The following is a 21640-nucleotide window of genomic DNA, read 5'->3' as shown; positions in this document are numbered from 1 at the left end:
ATCCACAGTTCACATGGTGGCCAATATTGAAAAATATTGATTTTATTTTTTACAATTATGACTTGCTTCAGAAATTCAGTGGCAAATGTAAAATATTGACACATTTTCAGGAAGACTTCAAGTCATTTTAACATCAATGGTTGCAACCTTGGAAGAACAGAAAATATAAGGAAGATTTTGATTATATGGCTCCTGTGCTTCCTTTTATAGTCCAGATACAAATACTTTCATTTCAAACACATTTTGCATTTCATAATTTAAACGTTAATACATGTTAATAACACTCTTAATAAAAAGTAAATGAAACAATCACCATCATTATGCAACCATGCGCAAGCCAACATGCCAGCTACATCTTATTCTTCGAGTCCATACATGGCTAGAACTCATGTTCACCATACTGACTGCTGTGTGTGTGTGTGTGTGTGTGTGTGTGTGTGTGTGTGTGTGTGTGTGTGTGTGTGTGTGTGTGTGTGTGTGTGTGTGTGTGTGTGTGTGTGTGTTTTGTCTGAAAGTCCATTGTTGGCACGTAAGTTCGCTGTAAACATTAGCTCTCTTCTACCATGACCTGCTGCTGGCCTGTAGTGCTGAGTGGATCAGGCCAAGTCTCCGGTGGCGTCCCCCCTCTCCACTTCTCCACTTCTCCTGAGGTGGATTCTAAGTCCAAAGAGGCACTCCATGACTGATGTTATTTTTTTAAAGGTGTTATGCAAAGCACTTCACTGATTACAGTCTCTGACCGCCTATTTTTTATGGGCGTTAGAATGCAAATGTTCCCTTTCCACCAGAACATGCAGAACATGTAGTTATCAGTTGTTTGATCAATCTCCATGAACCTAAAATAATTCCAGCGATGTGTGAGAGTGCAGCTACTGATGGGCAGGCCACAGGTATTAAGTGCACATGTCAAACCAGATGACTTGGAACATGTAGAATTATACTGTAGCTTCGGAATCTAGGTTGCTATATGCAGTCTAACGAATACATCTAATATGTATTAAATGGAGAAAAAAAACCCTAAAGAAAGGATTAGGGTTGGAATGCATCTTTAAAATATCAGTCAAGCTAGGATTCTATACAAGCATGATGCTACGCTGTGAGTTATGGTCAACTCTTGAGTTCTACAGATCATGTGTGACATCTTTCTAAACCTCACAGACAAAGAACAAAGACTTGCTAGCTTTTGTTGTTGAACTTGATGCCAGCTTCTCTCTGAATGCTACTCTGAGCACGCCCACTCACAACCCCCAGTGTCACCTCAACCAAACCTGGCTTAGCCAACACGATGGACCCTAGGCTCCTTATTGCACATACGCCTCATTTTAAAATAAAATAAAAAATAAAATAAAATAAAAGCCAGGGGTTGATCATTAGGAATCATTGATCATTATTCTTATAAAGGTACAAATGGACACCACTATGCCAGCAACACTGTGTGCCCCTGTGGTCATGTGGTATAGTGCATATACTTAGTGTTATAGTGATTCTTTAGTTCTTTTTCCCTTCTTTCGTCTTTGACCTTCCAGACATGGCTTCCCCCGTTGCTTTGACCTCACTCTCTGCATCCATTTTGTCCTTCCTCTGCACCGTAGAGCTGCCCAGCTGCTTCTAGACCTCTATGGTCTTGAAATAGAGTCTGGAGTAGATGTTGTCCAGCTGGCTGTGTAGCGCGTGGAAGGACGGGCGTTTGGACGGCTCTGGGTTCCAACATTCCAACATGATGCGGTAGATGTTGGGCGGGCACTTGTGCGGACTGGGTAACCGGTACCCCGATGCCAAAATCTCCAGGACCTCCTTATTGCTCTTCCCTGTGGAAAGACAGTGTGTGTGTGTGTGTGTGTGTGTGTGTGGTGTGTGTGTGTGTGTGTGTGTGTGTGTGTGTGCGTGCGTGCATGCATGCGTGTGTGTGCGAGCGTGTAGAATGAAGGAGAAAGAGGATGTGTAGAAAGAGGATAGAAAGGAAAAAGAGATGGGTAGAAAATGGGGAAAGCAGAAATGGAAGTGAAAGCAAAAGACATTAGTGATTGAGGAAGAGAGAGTGACTTAAATCTTCATTTGTAACACACAAACACATACACACACGCACGAACACATAACGACATTCATAGGTGAGGAGTGAAGGTCTACCATAGACAGCCTGCTGACCTTACTGTGTGTCTGATGTGTTGACACAAATGTCGACACACCACATATTGAAATGTGAAAACCTCAACCTGACCCACACCTTCTTTGAAACAATTCCACTCTTTCTGCTGTCAATATCAAGATGGATTGGATAGTGACTTGAAGATTATCCAGTCCCAAAGTAAATTGTGCTATACAGTATGTTGCATGACCATACTGCTAATGATGATAATTTAAAAGTGGTGTGGCATTTATGTTTTTGTTTATATTATATGTATACAGAGTGGCCCAGAAAATGTATACATGTTTAACAGTGTTGTAAAATAGGTGTTTTAATTTAATTTAAAGTCTAATACAATTTACAGACATCATTTTTTTCACCACCTGTTCTCAAATTGATATCCATTATGATCAGCACACTGTTGATATCAGAAATCACACCCAAGTCTCTTGGTAATTTTGTATATGCCATAGTGTAGACTTACTTCAGATATCATGAGAATACGTGGTGACAAAACAATGACATTATGTCTGTGAATGTATAAACACACTGGGGACAGCCATGGCGTAATGGGTAGGTCTGTGGTCTTAAGATCAAAGGGTTGCAGGTTTGAATCCCACCCTGACCCAGCATTGCTTCAGGGACTGTAACCAAAACCTTGCTTTGGATGAAAAAAAAGCATCAGCCAAGTGTAATGTAATGTAATGTACACACCATCATATGGCATCTTCCCTCGTGACATCATTTCATAGAGCAGCACCCCGAAAGACCAGACGTCTGACTTGACGGAGAAGCGCTGGTAGAGGGCTGCCTCGGGGGCCGTCCAGCGCACAGGGATCTTTGTGCTTCTGCTGGCGGTGTACACACTGTCCTGCAAAAAAACAACAAGAACAGGCAGCAGTTTCAGCCTTGGGACACCATCAACAAGACCAGCCCACAAACAAGCCCAGGACCACCCATGTAGCCTCTGAGGCTACCACCAAATATTGCTCCAATCTGCTCCAATCTACTGGCAGCTACTGCTTCCCAACTGGATCTTTGATTCTGCTACGACAGCCATAATATACTGTATATACTGTACTGTAATATACTGTACTGACCACTGACCTAGATATAGTTCCTACATATAGGTCAGTGGTATTGACCATGGGCTAGATATGTCCAGGAGAAATGTTGTATGCACTGATCCCTTGCCATATTTGGTATTTTCTTTAGAATGGGCGTGTGCTGTGTGCATTCTAAAAAGGGCAGAATACCGGACTCATGCTTTCACATAAATGATGTCTGTTTTATTCAGATGTCAGTGTTGACGTTTGGAAAGTGGGCAAGATGACAGAAAACACGAGAAAGTGGTGAGAGTAGACATGACATGTTTTGTGGGAAGTCAAGCGTTGATTGTTTTCAAATATAAAACTACTCTAAAATCGATTCTCTACAAGACTGAATAATTGACCTCTGACTCATGTTATTGAACCTCTGTTTGAAAGAGGGGTTTTCCTTCTTTAAGGAATAAACCTCCCCACCCTCCTGTAATGATCACCTTTATGATACGAGCAAGGCCGAAGTCGGCCACTTTGCAGACGAGGTCATCCCCGACGAGGATGTTCCTGGCGGCCAGGTCGCGGTGCACTATGTGGCGGTCCTCCAGGTAAGCCATGCCTTCGGCCACCTGCCCTGCCATGTAGATGAGGTGCGCTGAGGTCAGGATCTGGCCCTCGGGGGCTGCAAGGAGACAAGAGCAACAACGTCAGCCTACAAATACTAAAGCATGTGTATTTATTTAACCTAATCTGAAGGAGCGAGAGAGAGAGACAGAGAGAGAGAGAGAGAGATTTTGAGATTTTAAAAAGTTCTTTATTTACAACAAGGTTGTTATACAATCGCTCCATGGTGGCTAGCCAGGGTCAAGCAATACATACACATGGACATAACACATGGATTCATCTACAGGATATGGCTAAAGTGCCGTTCATCATTCAATACAAAGCACAGAGCATTTTTGTAACACCACCTTGCTTCAAAAGTTTCCAAATCATTCATAAGCTTATAAAAACGATAATCAACAAGGACCCTTAACTTGACCAGTGAAGGACACACATCTGAAACCTCGGTTCCAGGTATTCCCTCCACTCTGTTCCTGCTGGTAACATAAATTGCCATCTTGGCTTCACCCAGAATGAAATCGATCAGTTGGCATACATTTTGTTTACGCTTTACATACTTAAACCCAAGCATAAAGGTCTCTGCAGAGAATTCTTCATTACAATGGTTGAAAAAACACTCCAAGCTAGCAAACAATGGTTGCAACCTTGCACATTGTAAAAAAAACATGAAATACTGACTCCCTTTGGAGGCAGAAGGGACACTCCTGGCCAACATTTGGATTTAAAACAGAGACAAGTGGTAAAGAGAGAGAAAGAGAGAGAAAGAGAGAGAAAGAGAGAGAGAGAGTGATAGAGAGAGAGAGAGAGAGAGAGAGAGAGAGAGAGAGAGAGAGAGAGAGAGAGAGAGAGAGAGAGAGAGAGAGATATGCTTACTGGCCAAGTAGGACTTGAGGCTCCCCTTGCTCATGAGCTCTGTGACGATGTAGACCGGCTCCCCTCGTGACACCATGGCGAGCAGCTGGATCAGCTTGGGGTGGTGCAGGTTCTTCAGAGCGTGGACCTCCTTGATGAACTCATCCTGCTTCGTGTCCTCTGCACACCAACAGGGCAAATGGGAGGGAAAAGCGTCAATACACCCGTGCATTTACGATTCTTGTGATTTATGATTTTCATTTTTATTTCATATGATACAAACAAACTATGACAGGGGAGGAAGTGGGAAAGATGATTGGGATATGGTATGGATGCTTTGGTTTGTGGAGTGGAGTGTACTGCACTACATGTTTGCCTTTGTGGTTGCTAACAAAACATCTAGTTGCCATGGGAGTATTGTATGACATGGACTGAAGGGAAGTTCATTACAAGTATCATATTAGCTCAACTGTCCATTCCTGTTCTTCTGCATTGTGCTGACGTCTCATATTTGAGGTGATGTTTGAGACTTTGACCATGAAAAAGCAGAGAGTCAGGAGATAATGTAGCAACAACATTGGGACACACACACCCAGTTGATTGACAACATTTCCCCCAAATGTTAAACACAATAAGGAAGCTGGGGAGGTGGTGGGTTGCAAAGATGCATGCAACATAAAGTTGACAAGAAACTTTAAGCTTTAAGTAAAATGCTCTGTTTGACTATGGCTGCTGTCACTGTCAAACGGGGAACATGCTTGAATGTAACATATCAGGAGATATGCGTAGTGTATGTTAGTGTAGTGATAGAGCTATAACAGTGTACTATAACAATGTACTGTAGTGTACTACTGATACAGTTGTAACATTTAACATTTAATATGGCTGGCTGAACATTTAATGTTAAATGCTGAACATTTAATGTTCAGCTTGGGGGGACTGATAAATCTTGCTTTAGGCACTCTTCTGACACAGTCGACCACACATGGATGGCTTGCACATGCAGTAGATGGCTTGTATGAGTGATGTCATCTGCTGTGAGTTCACTGTTTTTTGCCATGTCTGGCAAGCCGGAGAATGGTCTGGCATTGCACCATCACAAAGCTGAAAATTGTGGGCGGAACCAATGAGGGTACTGTGCATTATGGGAGGAACCAATGAGAGAACAATATTGGTGGAACTAATGGTTGACATTCAAACTACAGGCAATAGGCAAGTGCAGCCATGGCATCACTGTCACTAAGTCTTCCCTGATGACTCACAACACAGGTTCAAAAGCTTTATACACCAATAGAGAGATTCCTTGCCCTAGCTACGATTAAATTTACAAGGGCTTATCTATTTTATTAAAGATATACAGATTTACAGCATAATCAGAGCTTTGTGCGGTATGGATACCTCAAGGAGACCAAACATATTTCTGACTGTTCTGTAATTCTCCACTCTGGAAAGGCCTTCTATCCATCTGTCAGTTGGCCTGGGCAAAAATGTGTGCAGAAACCAGGTGGTGCCATTGTGGTAGAACTTGCTGTGGCTGTGGGCCACCGAGCGAATTTGACAAAACATCACAGAGCAATCTAAAGCAGAGGGCTCTATGTGGCATGGGGACAGGGGTGATTTTGCAGCTTTTGCTACGATGACAAATGAATCAGATGTTCAATTTGTTTCAATTATTTCACTGACTGACCATTAATAGTCAATGTTGAAGTACATACTGTATACGGGGCCAAACAATACATTGTGACGACCCTGTCGGCCCCCTCCTGGTGCTAGCTAGCCAGTGCACGGGCAAGACTGGTGCCAGGTGGGTTAATTGCAATCATTGAGTGCACCTGGGCGGTGCCTTGTTTAAAGGGTGGAGCTCTGCTCTAGCTCAGTAGGCACTCCTAGGCCATGTGTGCGAACACACGGCCGGTCTCTCTCCTTACTCCTACTCTCTGTTCTGTCTGTCTGTCTCCCCCTTTTATTCTATGTGCCTCCATTCTCCACTCACTGACATGCATTGCATTCATTTACTCAGTCCATGCCATACTGCACCAACACTATTTTGATCATACCCTAGACAATTGAAGTTCGAACTTGTAAATAAAAGATTACTATTTTGGACCTGTAAATCTTTGTGTTGTCTCCATTTTTATGTTGCGGCTTTTGTCACGAGCCAGGTCGTAACAACATCTACAGTAGGTGAGGCACTAAGAAAGGAAGGAAGTCCCTTGCCTAACAGTAATATTTATTTGCCATATGCATACAGTACAGCTGAGTGAAGAAGAAAAGCTGCTATTTGTCTGTCTATAGTGTGACTGTGGAGAGGGGCCATTGTGTCTTGTGCTTTGTGGGAATGTGCTGGTGTTAGGATAGAAGGTTTGTGGATTTGAATTTCATTCCAGTAGCATGAATGTAGATGGGGAATAAATAATCAGTGTTCTCCTGACCCATACCCTCAACCATGCCTGAAATGGAGCCCTACACCTCAATTCTCTAATATAGGCCCTGCAGGCCTTTATTTACTCAAGCAAATCAAGGCACAGGCCTTTATTGGAACCAGGCCAGAATTAGAAGCAGACTTTTTTTATTTGAGACTAAAGGACTGCCATTGGATTGAATGTATAAAAAAAGTTTATTCGGGTTACAGTATTTCAACATTACAAATGGATGTGTATGTGTGTGTGGGAGCGAGCGTGTGTGTACGTGTGCAGGTATGGGTATGGGTGTGAACGTGTGTTTGTTGTTGTTTGTTTGTTTGTGTGTGTGTGTGTGTGTGTGTGTGTGTGTGTGTGTGTGTGTGTGTGTGTGTGTGTGTGTGTGTGTGTGTGTGTGTGTGTGTGTGTGTGTGTGTGTGAGAGAGAGAGAGAGCGCGTGTGAATGTGAACTGCTGCAAATGTGATTGGTGTGATTGGTGTTTTGTTTGCTATATTTTTTATTATAGCTTAATAATATATTCTGTAATGTACAATAAAGGCCTTTGTATAGTTTGCATTTTTGTGTATTCATGTAAGATGACAGACATCTTAATTTCCTTCGGGATTACTTAAAGTACTCTAGTGCTCTACTCTACTCTACTACTCTGAAGAAAGAAGTAAAGGTAATTTAAAAGCTCTGGTGGTCTTATGATGAGTTAAAATCTCATCTGTGTATTTTTTCCAGCAATTACACAATTCAGCAAATTGCTTCTAATAATAGGCCTGTATTAGAGACGTGCTTTTATCTACCCTGGCAACAGCGACCAGGAAAATAATGTAAGCGTACGGCAACTAATATACTGTAAGTTCCTCTGCATGAGACTGTCAGCTAAGTGTAATGTAGAAATGTGTTTGGTGTAAATGTGTACAGTGTGTGGGTTGAGGTATAGACGTGTGAAAGGTCAGTATAGTGTGTCTAATTATGTTATAATTAGCATAGTTTAAGGATGGAAACTTTTTCAGTCTATAAGTCACCTCAGCACTACACAATCCACTTCCAAGATGCAAAGAGTTGTTCTTTCACCATCGGATCGGGTGATGAGACAGACCGCCTAAGTGAGATTACTACTCTACCTACCTCCAAAAATCTATGAATATTTTTTTTTATTTTCAAAACTATCATTTAGTATCAGGAAATTGGATTGAAACCACTGTGCCATATTTTGAACCCATTCCAGTATGCCTTCTCATTCTTGTTGATAACAATGTTCCTTCTATGATGCAGTGTGATACTGTAGATGTGTGGCATCTTGAATTCTCAGATCCCGGCCAATTCAAATCTGATAATGTGGAGGAAACAATACGGTAACGGAAGAAGCTAAAATGTGTGCCATCTATGCTCACGTATCCTAAATACACAAACCTCTTATTGTGTTTGTGTGTGTTAACAGGGATACAGTGACATGACTTGCATATCAAGAATAAACAGACATAGATGTCATATCCGCCGCAACTGAAAGAGATTCAAACATTCAACATCGAATGCTTGCACTTTCATCCCAAATGTCGTTCTAAAATGGCATGGAAAACGGTTAGTGCACTGTACACACTGAATGGCTGTGCGTTTACATTAAATGCTGTACAAAATGGTGATTGTAGTAGATTGAATGCATGTGTTTTTATATTGACTTGACATGACAAACATCTCAAGAATAAATAGACATGGGTGTCAGCAGTAACTGAAAATGATTCTTGCATTCAACATCAAATACACAGACACTATTTGTCGCAGAAAAGGTGTGGCAGGCGGTGCCTGTAGGCCAGTAGGTCTACTCACCCTGTTTGAGCATCTTGATGGCCACCTTCTGGTTCTTGCTGGTCCACAGCGCCTCCCACACCTCTCCAAAGTGCCCCTCCCCCAGCTTCCTCTGCAGCTTAAACTCCTCCCGAGGCCTTTCCCACGGCTCCATGTCGAACAGCTCCCGCTGCGAACCACACATACGCACAGCACAGTACAGTACAGTACAGTACAGTACACTACACACTCGTAGCCAAAGACACAGAACTAGTAGCCGCCTAGGAACATACTATATTATACATTTACACCCAGTGCAGTGTTCATCTTTTCAGATATAACCTTTATTTTCAACATGCCAATGCCACACTTGCCCTTCTCTTCAATACAAGGTTAGACAAGAAAAGCAGTTATGACCTCTACTACTAGCCATTGCTGAACTTTGAGAGAGAGAGAGAGAGAGAGAGAGAGAGAGAGAGAGAGAGAGAGAGAGAGAGAGAGAGAGAGAGAGAGAGAGAAAAGAAAGAGGTGGCTAGGAGATAAGGACATTTTGTTTGTGCAAAAGGTGTGTGCTCCCAGAGGTGGCACAGTCAGAAGGAAGAATATTTACAGTGTAAGCAAAGGCAGAGTCGCTAGTTGTAGTTTGTTGTGAGGCAATAAGAACACTTTCCACAACACAGAAGTGGGTAAGGGAACCGACACAGATGGCTTAGACAAGGGCCAAAAACATGTGCGCCTCTAGTCTTTGTGGATCATACAAGAAACATGAGGCACCACGAGATGTTGCCAAAATAGCTATGAATTTATTTAAAAGGAAAGAAATTTCATATATATGAAATAGCCTGGACCTCAATAATACATTAATCATCACAGTGTTAGAAGGTTCTGAAATGAATCCAGCATTTAAAAAAGTGCACTACTGAGTATAATGTGCAAAGCTTGAAAGAAGTACATTCACATTTGTCTGATTGGGTATAGTGCACATCCTAGGAAACACTAGGCTTGATCAGAGTGCAAGTGAAATGAATTTGATTCAGTTATAACCGTGATCATAATAAACCTTAAATATATAGACAACTCTAAAGTGTATAAAAACACAACTGTAAAAATGTTGTAAAGTAAAAAAAAGAGTAAGTAAAAAAAGAGTAAAAAAACAAACAAACAAACAAATAATTTACTGTTGAAATAAAATACTAGAAATGATTAGGGACTAAACACAAGAGGTTGCATAAATAATGCAACATCTAGTAGCAGGGATATAGTAGAGGTATATTATAAGATGTTACTGTGTATATAATAAATATGTATTACTAGTCTGTTTTGAGTAATGACATGTGTGGTATAGTGTAATGTGTTTTAAGTGTTTGTGTCAGGGCAACACTTTGTCCACAGGCCCCTGTGACCCAGGCTTAGCGTCTCCCCTAGAAAGGAAGAGAGAAGAGTCTCGAGTCACGACGAGGCCTTAATCCCAAATAAATGAATAAATAAACAAACAAATAAGCAAGAGAGCGTATCCATAATAAATTGGGACAGGGGAGGAGTACAGCTGCTTAGGGCTGCTCGTTTGTGGGAAAAATCAATATCACGATTATTTCAGTCAATATTGATATCACGATTTTTTAAAAGGAAAAAAATTCGTGCCAAACAATTCACAATCTTCCCTCCCTTCAGCAGTGTGAATGGAGAGACATAGAGAAACACACAGTGGTGCTCTGCATGAACGTTGGTTAGCAAGTCTGCTCTGTGCTCGCAATGGCTCAAGTGGAGGGGAAATGTATTGGGTGTAGCATAGCCTATCTTCTGGCAGTTTTGGCAAATGAGAAAAAAAAAATTTTGAACTCGATTTTATGAAATTTGATATCGTTTGACAGCAAAATTGATATCACTATTTTCAAACATGACTGCCCTGACTCCAAAGCCAACAATAAATGAAAAAATAAATAAACTTAAAACAAAAAACAAAAATCAGACCAAATATATTTTAAAAAATCTATAACCAATGTGCTGAAAAAAAATGTATTCTTTCACATTCATGTCTTTTCAAGCCACAATTTCCATACCCAACATACAACATGTATGAATCAAATACATGCTGACTGTCATGTAATCCTTGCTTTTACATGTGGGTATTGCTGTGCTTGCATATTTAGACATACACACCTGTTGTACGCATGGCTGCTCCAAGGGGCATCCTAAGCTCTTGCTGTTGCTCTGGTAGTAACGGATGAGCTCATCCAGGGTGGCGAAGGAGATCTTGTCGGACACAAAGTAGGCACCAATGGCCGACCGGCGGATGCGGAAATGATAGACTTGGCCTTCATTTCTGGCTGTTGGGGGTGGAAGCATAAAGATGAGTTACACTCTGTGGTGACAGAAATGGCACATAAAATAAGATGTGGACTTCCATGTGACATTCTCCCCACCAACCCCAGCCGATTTGGTATGACCTTGGGTCTAGCCACCTTTCCAATTGGTTCCAAAGATTTTGTCACTTCCAGACATGCTGTGTTGGACCAGAGAATTGATCTGATGCACAAGGCTCATTCTCCCACACGTGTGTTGTGTGACTGGTTGACATGAGCACATGGCTGTGCCTCTAGGAGCGTACAGTATATTTTACAGATGACAATAATAAAGCGGGCTGAGCTGCATGTGAATGCTTCATGAATGGGAGGTGTTGCTGACCTACATTGCAGACAGTGGAGGGAGATGAGGAGCCCGGGATGTGGGGCAGTAGAATAAATGCCATGGGAGGAAGAGAGGAGCGGAGAGGAGGAGAATCACGGGGTTCAAAATGATAATGTGGGAGGGGGAGAGAGAGAGAGAGAGAGAGAGAGAGAGAGAGAGAGAGAGAGAGAGAGAGAGAGAGAGAGAGAGAGCAGACAAACAGACAGACCGAGGACCAAGACCGTTCTGAGTGAGCATCTACTGTAGACAAAGCTGAGAAGTGATTAAAGCTGTGCAAATGAGAACAGAAGCAGTCTATTGTGTTAAAGGAACAGTGTGCTCCCTATTACATTTCAACTGAAAACTACATTCTTCATTTCAAATGTACCCCAAAGTGTCAAATAAAATCATTTAGTGTTTTTCCGTCTTTTACCCGATATATCTTTTCCCCTGAGTTTGAAAAGCAACATTACCAGCTGAACAGGGGTTTTCCCATAATCACCAGCTCCGAGCTCTGTTCCCACCTTGATATGACAGTACCGGGGGGATCTCAAATAGAGGGATAAAGACCTGGTGATATAGTGGGGGTGCTGCCTGTGGCACAGCGTGGTAATACACTTGCACCATAATAAGGCCAATGTTGGCCATGGTGGGGACCGAGGTTCGATTGCGGCCAGGGTCATTCCCATCTCTCTCTCGCACTACTGTCTGCACTCTAACGGTCCTATTCACATAAAACCTCCAATCCAAACAAAAAAAGGTGTAACTTAGGTGTTCCTGTTAGCCTGATAAACCAGCCTAAACATTTTGCCGTCCAGCAGTTAGCACTGGTTTTCCAGGCTATGATCCTGTGTCAATTCGACATTCAGGGTTCAAACCCGCCAGCTACTAGTCAACACTCCATTTTTTGCATGGGAGGCACAGCACGATACAGCACTCATTGCCACCAATACTGTATGAGGCTTCAGGAGGGAGGTCTACTAAGCTCTATTCCGAATCTATTAGTTAGCATCGTTACAAAGACATGAAAAACGTGTAGGGGAGCGTGATGGTCTCACCAGAGATAGTGTACTCGTCACTATGGCTCTCACTGATGCGCACCAGGAAGGAGCCGTTCTTGTTCTGCTGGGCCAGTAGAAGCTTCTCAGCCTTCTGTCTGTTGATGTTGCCGTAGTACCACCTTCAACCCCAGAACACATGCAGAGGAAGCAGAGCTACATTAGATACCCAGGGCCTAGCATGCTAAACGACATTACGTTACATTACATTGCATTTAGCAGACGCTTTATAACCAAAGCGACTTTCAAAAGAGAACATAATCAAGCCAACATCACAAGCAAATACAAAGTACACAGGAAATATACAGAAGAACAAGTGCAGTTGAAGATGGGATGGGAAAGCCGAGAGTATTGACTATGCCGTATATGCCGAGAGTATATGACTATGTGGGTTAGCTGTTACAATACTTACCAAGTATATAATACATGTATAAACATATTATTATTGATATTTCTTCACATTTTTATCCACTGATAGAATGGCTTTGAATGATGTTAAGAATGACAAATTACTGAATGGAAACGCTTGATAATTAAACTTTTTCAATACTGTTGAGATTATATAAATTAGCGAAACATCCTGATAACATTAATATGATTTCACAATTTGAATTCATTTTAATTCTGTCTCTGATCTGTATCCACATGCTGTTATCAGTTTGTCTGAATCTGCCTGTTTTGGTGGATCAAAGATATTGTAATTTCCCACCCAGGTGGGACTGAACTGCTGCTGTGTCAAGTCCTTTTGCATAATATTTCGAATGACAAATGTCACCAATGGAGCTGGCTCAGCTGATAACTGTGTTCCAAACGGAACATGATATCTGACCTTGTTGACATTCTGATTGCTCTGACCTGGCCTTTTCCTTCTCTGAGTGCACAGTGGTGCCATGGCACAAAATTATAATAACAAACCATGCAAATGTGATGTTCCCCTTTAATGCAATGTTATAGACCATGCTGATAATCTATGTAGTGTGAAAGACACCGAAGTTAACTTTGTAGCCAGGAAAAGCTGCAGGCTCCTTAACAGATAACGTTTGGAGAAATGCATATTTGCTGGGCATCCACACCTAAGCTGACTTACACCGAAAACACATGGTATAGTCATTGGAGTTCCTTTCTAAATTACTTCGGAGGACAATACATTTTCATAAACCTTTCAATTGAAAATATACAAAATGTTGGGTGCTGTGGCACAGCGTGCTGGAGCGTCTGGCCATGTGTGGGCAATCTTGGCCATGTGGACCCAGCTTTGTCCCCATGTGGCCCGGGTCGTTTCCATGGGGACCCAGCTTCAGCCGGCCTGGGTCGCACTGGGTTGCACCCCCATAACCCCCCCCACACACACACACACAGAGGCACATAATAGTAAAGGCAAAAAGCTCCCAAAATACACGTCAAATGGACAAAATAGCTGCACAGACAGTGCACATACACCACATCCTTACCAAATACAATAAAAGCTCCCTGCCAGAGTAGGCCAAATGGAAGAATCAGCATTATTATTATGACACACTTTGAAAGTACCACCATTAGCTTGCACACATGCACAGACATTAATAATCACACTGCTTCTGCTGATCACCATCATCATCATCATCCTCATCAAAAAATACACAATAAGGCCAACAACTTGGCATCGCCTTTGTGGATAGAGTAAATATGGGTGTGGCTTGGAGTGTATCCACCCGCATGTGCGTTTTGCATGTGTGGATGAAGCTCAGGTTTCGTTGAAACCCAGCAAGGTGACGGTAAGGTTCTCACACCTCAGAAATATTCTCCCAGAGCGCGCCAGGCCCATGAATAGCGCCCTGCTTTCACTTTGCAGGAAACTAGTCAAGCCCGAATTATATGACCCCCTTACAAACAATACCACTACATCGATTTGAAAAGGATAACTACACTGTTCTGACATATTTGTAGTGACACAAAAGTGGGGTTTACAAATGGAGGGAATAAGGGCTAGATTACAAACTTCAACATCACAAACCCAACCCCAATTCACAGAGTAACTTCTAAGCAGCATTTTTTTTTTTTTAAATGTGACTTGTCCTACCATACACAATTCATATAGCCCAGTAATGGACTGAACCCCCTGTGGCCCCAAACCCCAAACTGAAGCCGGGTCTGAGCTCAGTCAGTTCACACACTCAGCGGTGGAACTTTGGTGCATCGTTTGAGTTATTGATTAGTGAACCTAAAAGCAGTCGGCCGACTATGTTTTCAAATACTGTTTTGTTTTCAAACACATTTTGCATTGTCCCGTGCGTCTGTGTGATATCTGAAATTTCACAGGGATGGGTAATAGCCTAGGACTGATGGCACAAGGAGAGGAAGATAGCACTGTGTAATTAGCCTGCTACTCACTTGTATTTTGCAAATTCGTCTTGAACCAAGGCTACATAGTTAGCTGGTAGTAACCCGGACTCCAACGTCCCGGTAAGTTTTTTGGCAAGCACATAATCACCCCGCTTTTCGATGACAGACAGTTTGTCACCCTCTTTTACAGTGAGCTCCTCTTCGCTCCTGGCTTCGAAATCAAACAAAGCCGCATACAGCTGGGTTGGCTTTTTCTTAGGCGCTGGGACACTGATATCACCTGAAACTGTCCGGATTTCTGCTGCTCGTGAGATGTTCGGATAATGAAGTTCGGGCCATATCCAGTTCCATAACCTGCTACAACATGGCATACAAGTGCGACAACAGCTCTCCATCCCAAGCCGATTTCTCGGACTCTCGAGGCGCTGGGGGTATCCAGAGTATGCGTGGGCTGGACACGACGATTAAAGTAAAAGAAAAAAAAATCCTGTTCGCCGTCTCCTCAGATCACTGACCACCGCTAGTCAACACATCTATGGTCTCTATTCGTCGTAATTTTTCGCAATGCACTTCACAGCAGTAGAGGATCTGGTGGAACCGGTTCTGTCTTCAGATGGATCGCATTCACAGCACTAAACGCATCGTGGGAATGCGGAAACGGCATGTTGATTGCTGAGGTATAAATTCGCGAAGCCGTGTTGAAAAATAAATTTCATTGAGCCTGTCCAGGAAGGACACCCACTGTCTGTCCTGCAAACGTCATCCTTAAAGACATAGGCTAGGCCCTATACGCCCCAGGGGATGCTCTTTTTCATTACTGCAATTGTGGTGGTGGTAACCTAGCGTGTGACACAACCCAAGGGAAGGGATGCGTCCCGTCCATTACTGCACCTGTGCGTCGTCGTGCGTTTCGCTCAGAACAACAACGTGCGCACATCGCACATATTGTACTAGTCTATTGCGCGTGGTAGACACGAGCCACCGTGGTTATTTTGCAGATATCCTTACTATGTCTACAGCCTACAGTGATATATATGTTATAAGACCCCACTAGTCTACCTCAAATTCAAAGGTGATCAGGCCTTTGTGCTTACGCACCACCAGTGTTTTGGGCACCAATGCCATAGGCAGTTCTCGTTGTCTTGGCTCTATGGTCAAAGAGTTGATCTTATGATCAGAATGTACAGTAGCAGGTTTAACATCCAGTAGGAATGTGTGTTCTCCTCAGTACCCTCATCCATGGCTGCCAGCCATTGGCTGGAGGTCCCCGACTAGCACTGCTCCAAAACTCGTTTTGGATGAAAGCGTCAGTTAATGTGACATTAACTCATTCAGTGCCATTGACTCGAAACCGCGTTTTTTCAGAATGTGTGGCACAGTGCCAAAGACTTGATATCGAGTCAATTGCGTTTTTTTATGGGGGGCGGTGCCTAACACGTTGATCTGGCTTGTGTAAAAAAATTAGAGTTGTAATCACAAGGGAACTCAAACTGTGGATGGTGTGTGAGCAGTGTCTGTGGGGATATGTGATATTTTAACCTCGTCTCAAAAAAGAAACTAGTCCACTTCTTTGATCTCTAGTTTAAAACACTTTTCATTGGAAACGAGCTAGGTAGGCTACATAGGGGATCTGACTAATGATAGGCCTACATTGCTAACACACTGCTAACTAGCCTGATCAAGAAATGTCTGACACATAATCAAAACGATACACAAAACAAATAGGCCCACTAATATGCTGACAGGAGGGTTCAATCAGCTAACACTGGCGCAGCAGACTGTTCCACTGTGCAAAGTGAATCTGTTTCGTAGTAAGACTACTATTCCAACGCACCGATCATTCTCCAAACAGTATTGCTTGACCTTCACGCATGATGCCAGCCTAAAACTAGAGGGCAGTATTTGTTTCTTTCTTTGTTTTTGTGATTGGAGAATGTGTGCGAAGAAGACGCGTTGTGTATATAAAGGAATGATAAACAGAGTAGCGTCTCCGACACCATGGCAAGAGGGCGCAACAAGAGGCGGCGGCCAGCCGGCCATTTCAAGCAGCTAACTTTGCAACAGAGCCTTTCAAGAGGACCCACTAGCACGCAAGGGGAAGCCAGAGGCAGAAACCATGAATCATATTACAGCCAGCAGCCTACCAGCATAAGTCGCAGTGCCTCCTCTGATGGATCGGATTGCACAGAGCGTAGCAGAGACAAAAGGCAAAGAACAGAGAGACGCAGTGCTTCCCCTGAAGAATCGGATTACAGCGAGCCCTCTACGAGCAGAGGCAGAAGGGCAGAGAGAAGTCGCGGTGCCTCCCCTGATCATGACTCGGAGTTCAGCGAACCAGACCCAGATAGCTCTGATGACTGGATACCTGGTAGCTCCCCAGGTAGCAGCAGGAGCGCGTCCCCCCAGCCTACCCGAAGGACTCGTGAACATTCAGCAGGTGAGTTGAGCTGAAGTTTGGGTTGAATGCTGATGCATGTTCCTTTCCCCCACACGCGCTAGTTCAGTCAGTTCATTTTCTGATTTTTACTAGTACTAACATGAAGCAATTGATCATTTTACAGACGCATCTGGGCGGTCTGAGACACCCCCTCCTTGTAACAGAGCTGCGAATACAGGTAAGACATTGCTGCGCTTTTGTGCGTCAATAAATGTAATTGCACTACCATGCATTGGCTATAACAGCGTTTTGCTGCTGCTGAGTTTGTCGTCGATCGTCAGTTACCTTGGATAAAAAGTACTGCTGAGCGCAATGAAATGAAATCCCCACATTGAAGCGCTATCAGCTCTCATTTACGCACCAACTTTGGTTTGATGTAATGGGGTGTATTGCTGGCACGTTCCATACTTTCCAGATCATATTTTAGCCGCATTGGTTCATAGCCTACTTCACGGAGCATCTTTTGAATTTACTTGTTTTGATAACGTTTGAATGTCATTGTTTTTATCACGTGTTACCAGTGTGACTGTCCCTCCTTTTCATTATTTCACGTAGCATCTTTTGAATTCCATTGTTTTGATAACATTCACTGCTGCAGAGTTAGTGCAGCCCGTCCTGTTCCTGCACCAGCATCTTTTGAATTTGTTTTCACAACTGCTACAGACTATACTAAACAATTGTAACTCATGTAGCCTACTGTGTGTGTGTAATGGGTGGTGGTGGTTCTTCAAGCACAGCTCCCATCCCTAGGCCTGCTACCAAATCAAAAACTAAAGGTATGTAATTTTATATAAATATGTGCATCATACCACCACAATAAATAAGATGGTCATGACAATTGTGCAATCCATTCATGTAATTTACAGGTCGTAAATCAGGCAGAGCCTCTAAGCAGGGCACAGACACAGGGGACTGGCGCCATGAGGACTGGCATCCGAGTGAGATTCCCTTCTCCGCCATCCCTGGACCCCAGAATGCTGCAGCAGCACAGGACAGCGACCAGCCAGCCGACTTCTTGGGCTTGTTCCTCACTGATGAACTGCTCAATAATATTGTGGAACAGACAAACCTGTGTGTTCGTCAGTATTTCGCTGCACACCCTGAACAGCTACCACATAGCAGAGGTAAAGCATGGAAACCAGTGTCCGTGCCAGAGCTTAAACGATTTCTTGGTCTTACCTTTCTCACCGGGTATGTAAAAAAGCCTAGTCTTCACTTGTACTGTAGTGTTGATGAAATTGATGCTACACCTCACTTTAGCAAAACCATGCCAAGGAACAGATTCCAACTCATATGGAAGTTCCTCCATTTCAACAACAAAGCAGAACAGAACCCTAATGACAAACTGTACAAGGTACGCCCTGTGATAGATTACATAGTGGGAAAGTTCAAAGAGCTGTACCAACCTAAGCAAAAACATTTGCATTGATGAGGGGATGATGCTGTGGAGGGGGCGGTTGGCTTTCAGGGTGTACAACCCTCTAAAGCCTGTAAAATACGGGCTAAAATCATACATTCTGTGTGATTCTGCCACAGGTTACTGTTTCAATATGCAGCCCTATGTCGGGGAAGCTAATACCTTGCCAGAGACTGTGTTCAACCTCCTGGATCGTCTGCCAGGCCATGGGTACACATTATTCATGGATAACTTCTACAATTCAGTTTCACTATGTGAGCGTCTCCTGGAGGAAAAAAACAAATGTCTGTGGCACACTGAGAGCGAATAGGGGGGAGCCCAAGGTCATCAGGGAGGCGACCAAGAATAACTTGGAGGTTGGGGGGAGAATTATGCTACACAATGACAAGGTGATGGTTACTGCTTGGCAGGACAAAAGGATGGTGAAGATGATCTCAACCTGCCACCAAGACAAGATGCAGAGAGTTGAGGTGTGGCAGAGGGGGCAGAGGAACAAGGTTGAGCAGCTCAAGCCGGAGTGTGTGGTAGCCTACAACTCCAACATGAATGGGGTGGACAAACTGGACCAAAACATTGCCTATAACCCCTTCACGCGTAGAACGCTGAACTGGTCCAAGAAATTTGTAGCCTACCTGTTCCAGCTTTGCATATTCAATGCATTTGTCCTTTACAGAGCCCGGCACCCAAGAAAGTGCAAACCTCTCTTGGAGTTTACACGCAGAATCGTGAGGTCCTGGACAGGTAAGGTGGTGGAAGAGCATGGGAAAGGGGAGCAGATGCAGGAGGAGGGTGTAGTTGGGGATGTTGAAGCTGGGGACTTGGATGCAGGCAGGCATGCACCAAGAGCACCGTATAATAATGACCCAGAGAGCAGGCTAGATAGGGACCTAGCCAAATACGTACTTGTACAGCTGCCGGGGGGGAAGAGAAGGAAGTGTAGAGTCTATATGAAAAGGGGCCAGAGGAGGGACTCGAGATGGATCTGTAAGGCCTGTACTGTTCCCTTGCATCCAGGGCAGTGTTACACAGACTACCACACTAGGAGGAAGTATGTGTAGGGTTGGGTGAGGAACACACACACACACACACACACACACACACACAGAGAGAGAGCTGCTAAGTGTTTTTTGTTGTTGTTAGTGTTTACATGCAGTATATGCCTGCTTTGCTGTAGAGACACGTGCACACACACACACATACACACACACACACACACACACACACACACACACACACACACACACACACACACACACACACACACACACACACACACACACACACACACACACACACACACACACACACACACACACACACACGAAACTAGAAGCACTACTGTACATAAATGGCTGCTGAAAAACTTTGAATGTTGCCTTTGAAATGTTTACACAATGTTTTCTATGAATGTTTGCCTTTAGCAGAAGAATCTTCGAAATGTGGTTGTAATAGCCTAATAAATGTTTATTTTTTATTCTTAAAAAATGTTGTCGGTGTTATTTGTGGTTCGTTATATAATGGATGACTTTTCAAAATGTTTGAGATGCCACTGAAGTAAAAATAATTATGATCAAAGCCATTTTCTGCTTGAAATGTTGCTTTTCACAAAAAGCCTTTTTTCTCAGCTTTGCTGTCAGAAATCAGCATTTTTAGTGATACCCACCCATGTTCAGGAGACTATTACTAAAGAATGGAAAAGGGTACAAACAACCTGTTTTTTTCTGATGATAAAGGAAAGTCTGAAGTTTGATCTGGTATGTTTGTTGTTCACATGGACAAAGAACTCAATTTTTTATGGCTCTTGAAAAAACACTCAAATGTTGAAAAAAGCCTGGCACTGGGATGTTCTGAATTTGAAAATGGCTGGCACTGAATGAGTTAATAGCTAATGAACCATTTTCGCCTTACCACAAGCACATCTATAGGCCTACTTTCAGAGCCATACGTGTGGTTTAAGTCCAAGTCTATGTTTCATTTCAATTTCATTTAGTTACAGTTTTTCTCGATTGTTTACAATTTCTGCAATCACGTCTCGAATTCTCAAAACTCTACAGTACACACATATCCAAAAATCTCACACACAACGGACAAAACCCCTGACTTCTCCTGAAAAAATGGACGCCTTGCCCTTGTCCCAAGAAGACAATGTACCCTCTTCTAAAATGGCAATTTTGTACTCAAAATACAAACACAAGCATTTTTAATTCACACACTTGCATTTGAACACTAATGTGCATATGGTGGAACATTATAGGCCTACACTCACCATGACGCACAGCAGGCATTATTTTGGTCAGTGTCCACTTACTGAAGACTAGTGTATCTTTCTGTGGTAAAATACCGAATTATTGTTTTTAGACTCAGAGCAGACAGACGTGTGCCAAAAAAAATACATTTTACATATTTTTCTGACATTGAAAAAAGTTGCACTAATTTACTGTAAACTATTGGGTAACCATATGGAAGTGATTTCTTGAATTACATATTTTAGAGAATAAAAAAGTGTTCTGACTGCATCCATTCGTGTTTTCATCACTGTCACATGCAATGTGTGTCTTTGTAGGGTGATGATTGCAGAATGTAAACGGGTAAATAAGTTTGCCAATGTGATGAGGACGTCGTATGGCAATTGATTTTAGTATTTTGAAAGATAGTGTGATCCATGAGAAAACTAGCACTTTTCTACATGAAAATCGTGTAAAATCCGCAGAAGTGTGTGTAGTGTTTTGGGAAAAGTGTATTTTACAACTTGTTAATATGAGTGTAAAGAATTAATTGTGCTCCGAGTTCAGTGACATTGGTTAGGGGAGTTGGGAAATGGGTGAGATGTTTTCAGAATTGTGTGAAGTACCAGAAAATGTGTGGAAACATTCCAGAAAGACTATAAACACTTGCTTCCTCTTG

At 42.9% G+C, this 21640-nt stretch overlaps 1 protein-coding gene across 1 annotated transcript; it reads right to left on the bottom strand.

Annotated features, from left to right (window-relative positions):
- Nucleotides 1–31: 31 nt before the first annotated feature.
- srms (src-related kinase lacking C-terminal regulatory tyrosine and N-terminal myristylation sites) lies at nucleotides 32–15571 on the bottom strand. The gene is made up of 8 exons (XM_063208256.1): nucleotides 14931–15571; nucleotides 12561–12682; nucleotides 10996–11162; nucleotides 8878–9025; nucleotides 4663–4821; nucleotides 3666–3847; nucleotides 2840–2996; nucleotides 32–1808 (listed from the first exon to the last, which is right to left on the bottom strand). Exons 1-8 carry the CDS (start codon nucleotides 15275–15277, stop codon nucleotides 1609–1611), a joined length of 1482 nt encoding a protein of 493 aa, XP_063064326.1. The 5' UTR covers nucleotides 15278–15571; the 3' UTR covers nucleotides 32–1608.
- Between the last annotated feature and the right edge of the window lie 6069 nt (nucleotides 15572–21640).

The sequence above is a fragment of the Engraulis encrasicolus genome, chromosome 10 (assembly GCF_034702125.1).
Source record: "Engraulis encrasicolus isolate BLACKSEA-1 chromosome 10, IST_EnEncr_1.0, whole genome shotgun sequence".
In the NCBI taxonomy this organism is placed as follows: domain Eukaryota; kingdom Metazoa; phylum Chordata; class Actinopteri; order Clupeiformes; family Engraulidae; genus Engraulis; species Engraulis encrasicolus.
This window is presented reverse-complemented; position numbering and strand designations above follow the sequence as displayed.